General features: G+C 38.0%; 1 protein-coding gene across 5 annotated transcripts; it reads left to right on the forward strand.

The window, feature by feature from the left end:
* Positions 1–220: 220 nt before the first annotated feature.
* LOC128015915 (uncharacterized) lies at positions 221–4,888 on the forward strand. Of its 5 annotated transcripts, XM_052600164.1 has the most exons (4): positions 424–572; positions 635–851; positions 930–1,126; positions 1,229–1,363. In XM_052600164.1, the coding sequence occupies exons 2-4, from the start codon at positions 666–668 to the stop codon at positions 1,314–1,316; spliced, it is 471 nt and encodes a 156-aa protein (XP_052456124.1). In that variant the 5' UTR covers positions 424–572; positions 635–665; the 3' UTR covers positions 1,317–1,363. The 5 variants fall into 5 exon arrangements, with proteins under 5 accessions (XP_052456122.1, XP_052456121.1, XP_052456123.1 ...); XM_052600162.1 differs by adding an exon at positions 4,496–4,888 and having other exon boundaries at positions 221–1,126; positions 1,229–1,319; XM_052600161.1 differs by adding an exon at positions 4,531–4,888 and having other exon boundaries at positions 221–1,126; positions 1,229–1,319.
* The last annotated feature ends 1,536 nt before the right edge of the window (positions 4,889–6,424 follow it).

Consider the following 6,424-nt stretch of genomic DNA (forward strand, 5'->3'; position numbering starts at 1 on the left):
ACTCAGTGGTTTTGATTGTTTGTTGTTTTGATCTTTGATTTGCCTCGGTTCCTTTCATTTGAACAAGTTTATTCTTTATCATAGGATGTTCCTCCAACTATGGATACTTTTGGCACTATAGACATTTAGAAAATAAAAGGTTTTCAAATTCTCTCTAGTTTATTTGTCTAAAAATGCCTGGCATCCCCTATAAATATATAAATAAAAATTCACGCGTTTATATAACGCGTGAATATATCCTCTATTGTATTCTACAACAAAAACAATTAGAGCGACTCGCTATCACTAGATTTATTTTGATCTCCCGGGTCCGCTATTAGCTTTTAGCCAGTTAGCATCAGCAAGCGTGGTTGCTGCTAACTGAGCTTACATTGCTAATACTCTATTCACACACATTACCACTGCTGTACTCACTGTTACTTGCTTTAATGGCGGATGAATGTCTCCACTCTGTGCAGCTCGAGCTCGAGGCCGTGGGGAAGCAGATTCGCGACCTGGAACGGAGGCAGGCCGAGCTGAGAGAGCGGAGAGCCGCGCTGGAATCATCCCGGGCTGACGCTCACAAGTCCGGGGTAAGTATACAGCGTGCTGTTAACAGTCCCACCACGTCTACTCCGTGTGTTTCTCTGCGCAGGCCCGGTGCACCCAGGACGCGATCTTCCCAGATGTCCTTCACTGCGACGCCGGGACACCACGGACCCTGGGTGCATCCACAGCGGAGGATGCGAGCCGGGTCCCGGGCGACGACATCTCCCCCTCCTGCCTTCGAGATCTCCATCCAGAACCGCTTCGCTCCCCTCCGCGAGACAGGACGCGACGCTGTGATCATCGGAGACTCCATCGTCCGACACGTAAGTGCTACGTTAGCCGAAGGTAAAGTGCACACTCATTGTTTGCCTGGTGCTCGTGTTCTCGATGTTTCTGCGCAGATACCCGCGATCCTGAAGGACGATGAGAGCCCGAGAGCGGTCGTGCTTCACGCCGGGGTTAACGACACCACGCTGCGGCAGACGGAGACGCTGAAGAGGGACTTCAGGAGCCTGATCGAGACGGTTCGCAGCACGACGCCCGCGGCGACGATCGTCGTGTCAGGACCACTGCCCACGTATCGACGAGGACACGAAAGGTTCAGTAGACTTTTTGCTTTAAATGAATTGTTGTTGTCATGGTGTAAAGAACAGAAACTGCTATTTGTTAATAACTGGAATCTTTTCTGGGAGCGTCCTAGACTGTTTCGCGCTGATGGATTACACCCCAGTCGAGTCGGAGCGGAGCTTCTCTCTGACAACATCTCCAGGACACTTCGCTCCATGTGACTAGTAAGTCAATTCTCAAATAACCATTATGATGAGTTTTGTTCCACCCGCTTAAATGATAAAAGTACTTGTGCTGTAAAACCTATTAAGACTGTGTCTGTTCCCAGAATAGTGAGGTCAAAATATAAATATAATGTAGGATCTAGAAAAAATCTTATCGTAATTAAACCAGAAAAATGTAAAGTAAATGAACAAAAACAATTTTTAAAGTTTGGGCTCATAAATATTAGATCACTCACACCAAAAGCAGTTATTGTAAATGAAATGATCACAGATAATAGTTTTGATTTACTCTGCTTGACTGAAACCTGGCTAAAACCAAATGATTATTTTGGTCTAAATGAGTCTACTCCACCAAACTACTGTTATAAGCATGAGCCCCGTCAGACTGGTCGTGGCGGGGGTGTTGCAACAATATATAGTGATATTCTCAATGTTACCCAGAAAACAGGATACAGGTTTAACTCTTTTGAAATACTAATGCTAAATGTTACTCTGTCAGACATGCAAAAGAAATCTAATGTATCTCTTGCTCTGGCTACTGTGTATAGACCACCAGGGCCGTATACAGAATTCCTAAAAGAATTTGCAGATTTCCTCTCAGACCTTCTAGTTACAGTTGATAAGGCGCTAATCATGGGAGATTTTAATATTCACGTTGATAATACAAATGATACATTAGGACTTGCGTTTACTGACCTAATAAACTCCTTTGGAGTCAAGCAAAATGTCACCGGGCCCACTCATCGTTTTAATCATACACTAGATTTAATTATATCGCATGGCATCGATCTTACTGCTATAGATATTGTACCTCAAAGTGATGATATTACAGACCATTTCCTCGTATCGTGCATGCTGCGTATAACTGATATTAACTATATGTCGCAGCGATACCGTCTGGGCAGAACTATTGTTCCAGCCACCAAAGACAGATTCGCAAATAACCTGCCTGATCTATCTCAACTGCTATTTGTACCCAAAAATACACATGAATTAGACAAAATTACTGACAACATGGGCACTATTTTCTCTAATACATTAGAAGCTGTTGCCCCAATCAAATTGAAAAAAGTTAGAGAAAAACGTACTGTACCATGGTATAACAGTAATACTCACTCTCTCAAGAAAGTAACTCGTAGTCTTGAACGCAAATGGAGAAAAACTAACTTAGAAGTTTTTAGAATTGCATGGAAAAACAGTATGTCCAGCTATAGACAGGCTCTAAAAACTGCTAGGGCAGAGCATATACACAAACTCATTGAAAATAACCAAAACAATCCAAGGTTTTTATTTAACACAGTGGCTAAGTTAACAAATTACCAGATGCCACCTGATTCAAATATTCCACCAACGTTAAATAGTAATGACTTTATGAATTTCTTCACTGATAAAATAGATAACATTAGAAATACAATAGCGAATGTAGATTCTACAGCATCTAACACTTCAGTTTCATCCATCGCACCCAAACATAAACTGCAGTGCTTTACAACCATAGGACAGGAGGAGCTAAATAAACTTATCACTGTATCTAAACCAACAACATGTTTATTAGATCCTGTACCCACTAAATTACTGAAAGAGCTGTTACCTGTAGCCGAAGAACCGCTTCTCAATATCATAAACTCGTCGTTATCTTTAGGACACGTCCCAAAACCATTCAAGCTGGCGGTTATCAAGCCTCTTATTAAGAAACCAAAACTAGATCCTAGTGTACTGGCAAATTATAGGCCTATTTCAAATCTTCCATTTATGTCTAAAATTTTAGAAAAAGTTGTGTCTGCTCAATTGAGCACCTTCCTGCATAAAAATGATCTGTATGAAGAATTTCAGTCAGGTTTTAGGCCCCACCATAGCACAGAAACTGCACTTGTTAAAATTACAAATGACCTGCTCCTTGCGTCAGACCAAGGCTGCATCTCATTTCTAGTCTTACTTGATCTTAGTGCTGCGTTCGACACCATAGATCATGACATACTCATAGATCGATTACAAAACTATACAGGTATTCAAGGGCAGGCTCTAAGATGGTTTAGATCCTACCTGTCCGATCGCTACCATTTTGTTTACTTAAATGGGGAGTCATCTCATTTATCATCAGTAAAATATGGAGTGCCACAAGGATCCGTCCTAGGTCCCCTTCTATTTTCAATATACATGTTGCCCCTTGGTAATATTATTAGAAAATACGGAATTAGCTTCCACTGTTATGCTGATGATACTCAGCTATATATATCAACGAGACCAGATGAAACTTCCCAATTATCTAAGCTAACAGATTGTGTTAAAAATGTAAAAGATTGGATGACAAAGAATTTTCTCCAATTAAATTCGGATAAGACGGAGATATTAATTATTGGACCAAAAAACACTACACAGAATCTTGTAGATTACAATCTGCAACTAGACGGATGTACTGTAACTTCCTCTACAGTCAGAAATCTGGGTGTTATATTAGACAGCAATTTGTCTTTTGAAAATCATATTTCCAATGTTACAAAAATTGCATTCTTCCATCTTAGAAACATTGCCAAGCTACGAAACATGTTATCTGTTTCTGATGCAGAAAAGCTAGTTCATGCATTCATGACCTCTAGACTGGACTATTGTAATGCACTTCTAGGTGGTTGTCCTGCTTCTTCAATAAACAAGCTACAGGTCGTCCAAAATGCAGCAGCGAGAGTCCTTACGAGGTCAAGAAAATATGATCATATTACCCCAATTTTACAGTCTCTGCACTGGCTACCTATTAAGTTCCGCATCAGTTACAAATTATCATTACTTACCTATAAGGCCCTAAATGGTTTAGCTCCAGCGTACCTAACTAGCCTTCTACCACGTTACAACCCATCACGCACCCTAAGGTCACAAAACGCTGGACTTTTGGTAGTTCCTAGGATAGCAAAGTCCACTAAAGGAGGTAGAGCCTTCTCACATTTGGCTCCCAAACTCTGGAATAGCCTTCCTGATAATGTTCGGGGTTCAGACACACTCTCTTTGTTTAAATCTAGATTAAAAACACATCTCTTTCGCCAAGCATTCGAATAATGTATCTTTTTAATTGTGAGTGTAGTTGCATCTGATCAAAGGTGCATTTTTATTCATTAGCTTGGGTTAAACTAATTTTACTTTGTTGGATCAGCAGCTATGCTAATGATGTCTGTATTTGTTTCTATGTTTTGCCACGGGATTCACATCCCGTGGTAACTAGGATTTACACAAGCTCCAGTCTGGATCCAGAACACCTGAGAAGAGATGATGCTGACCCTCAGAGGACCCCAGATGATGCTAACCCTGAATGAACAAACAGAACTAACAATTATTCCTAAATGTGTGACTTAATCATATAATAACTTAATTAATAATATTGATAGTTCATCGTCTAGCTGACTACGTCTTGTATTATTATTATTTTTTAGTTTTTCTAAAATCCTGTCAAATGTGCACAAACTACTAGCTACTACTAAATATTGTAGAAACATAATTTTCTGTAAAGTTGCTTTGTAACGATTTGTTTTGTAAAAAGCGCTATACAAATAAACTTGAATTGAATTGAATTGAATAAAGAAACAGTGCAGGATTCGGAATAGAAATTGCTACTCAATTTCACAAGTAATAATAAAAAAAAAATAATAATAAAATAAAAAACCTTAACATGTTGCATTAAATGTGAACATTTGAATTAGAAAGACTGAATACTTTTTCTATTTCTTTTGTTGTTGTTGTTGTTTTGCATGTGTATATATGTTTATATATGTTTATATGGGGAAGTCTTGGCCTAATGGTTAGAGAATCGGACTCCCAATTGAAGGGTTGTGAGTTCGAGTCTCGAGCCGGCAGGAATTGTGGGTGTGGGGAGTGCATGTACAGTTCTCTCTCCACCTTCAATACCACGACTTAGGTTCCCTTGAGCAAGGGATCGAACCCCCAACTGCTCCCCGGGCGCCGCAGCATAAATGGCTGCCCACTGCTCCGGGTGTGTGTTCACTGTGTGTGTGTGTGTGTTCACTGCTCTGTGTGTGTGCACTTCGGATGGGTTAAATGCAGAGTATGAATTCTGAGTATGGGTCACCATACTTGGCTGAATGTCACGTCACTTTCAACACAGTAGAATTTTGTCAGTTAAGAAAAATAAAAAAGTTAATATACATTTTTTAATAATGTTTTTATTCTTAAAATAAATATTGAAATGTTTATGATATGCTAATTCTTTAGATTTTTTTAGATTATTATATTAGGATAAAATAATTTTAGGACAACATTTTGGGTCTCATAAACTAAAACAAAAAAAAAATTGTTACTTGAAATAAACAAGGGTTAACTGAAATAAAATAAAATAAAAATAAAAATAAACTTAAAAATAAAAAATAAAACGTTTAAAGTGTAATAAAAATAAAAAATAAATAAAAATTTAAATTTATGCATTTAGCAGCACTTTTATCCAAAGCAACTTACAGTGCATTCAGGATATCAATTTTTACCTATCATGTGTTCTCGGGGAATCGAACCCCCAACCTTGGGCTTCATAGCGCAATGCTCTACCAATTGAGCTACATGAACATATATATATATATATATATATATATATATATATATATATTTATATAGCATAGAAATATGTAAAAATGTATCAGAAAATAATAATACAAGTAAAAAGTAATACAAATGACAAAAACACAATAAAAAAACTAAAACTGGAAACAAAAAACTAAAAATTAATTATATTAATACAACAAATTTATTAATCATATTAATAAAACTATAATAACTCTGGTCTGGGACAAGTAAAACAAAAATGTCTACCAAACATAAAAATATGTTTGAAACATATAGCATAAATAAATACATAAATGAATGAATAATGCAGGCATGATAAAAAAAAGTGTCTAAAGCAGTTTGAGATTTTCATATCACAAAAAGAAAAAAGTTAAAATCTGCATGTCTTGATCAAAATAATCTGATGGGAGATAAACGTTGGGGGAGGGGGGGGGGGGGGTACCCAACAACATCCAAGGTATTCTAACTTTGGGCTTGTAAAGACACTAACTAAAACGCAGCTATTTCATTCTGAATGTCCAGGGTCACTATCCCGAGCTCATGTACAG

This window comes from Carassius gibelio, chromosome A6 (assembly GCF_023724105.1).
Source record: "Carassius gibelio isolate Cgi1373 ecotype wild population from Czech Republic chromosome A6, carGib1.2-hapl.c, whole genome shotgun sequence".
In the NCBI taxonomy this organism is placed as follows: Eukaryota; Metazoa; Chordata; class Actinopteri; order Cypriniformes; family Cyprinidae; genus Carassius; species Carassius gibelio.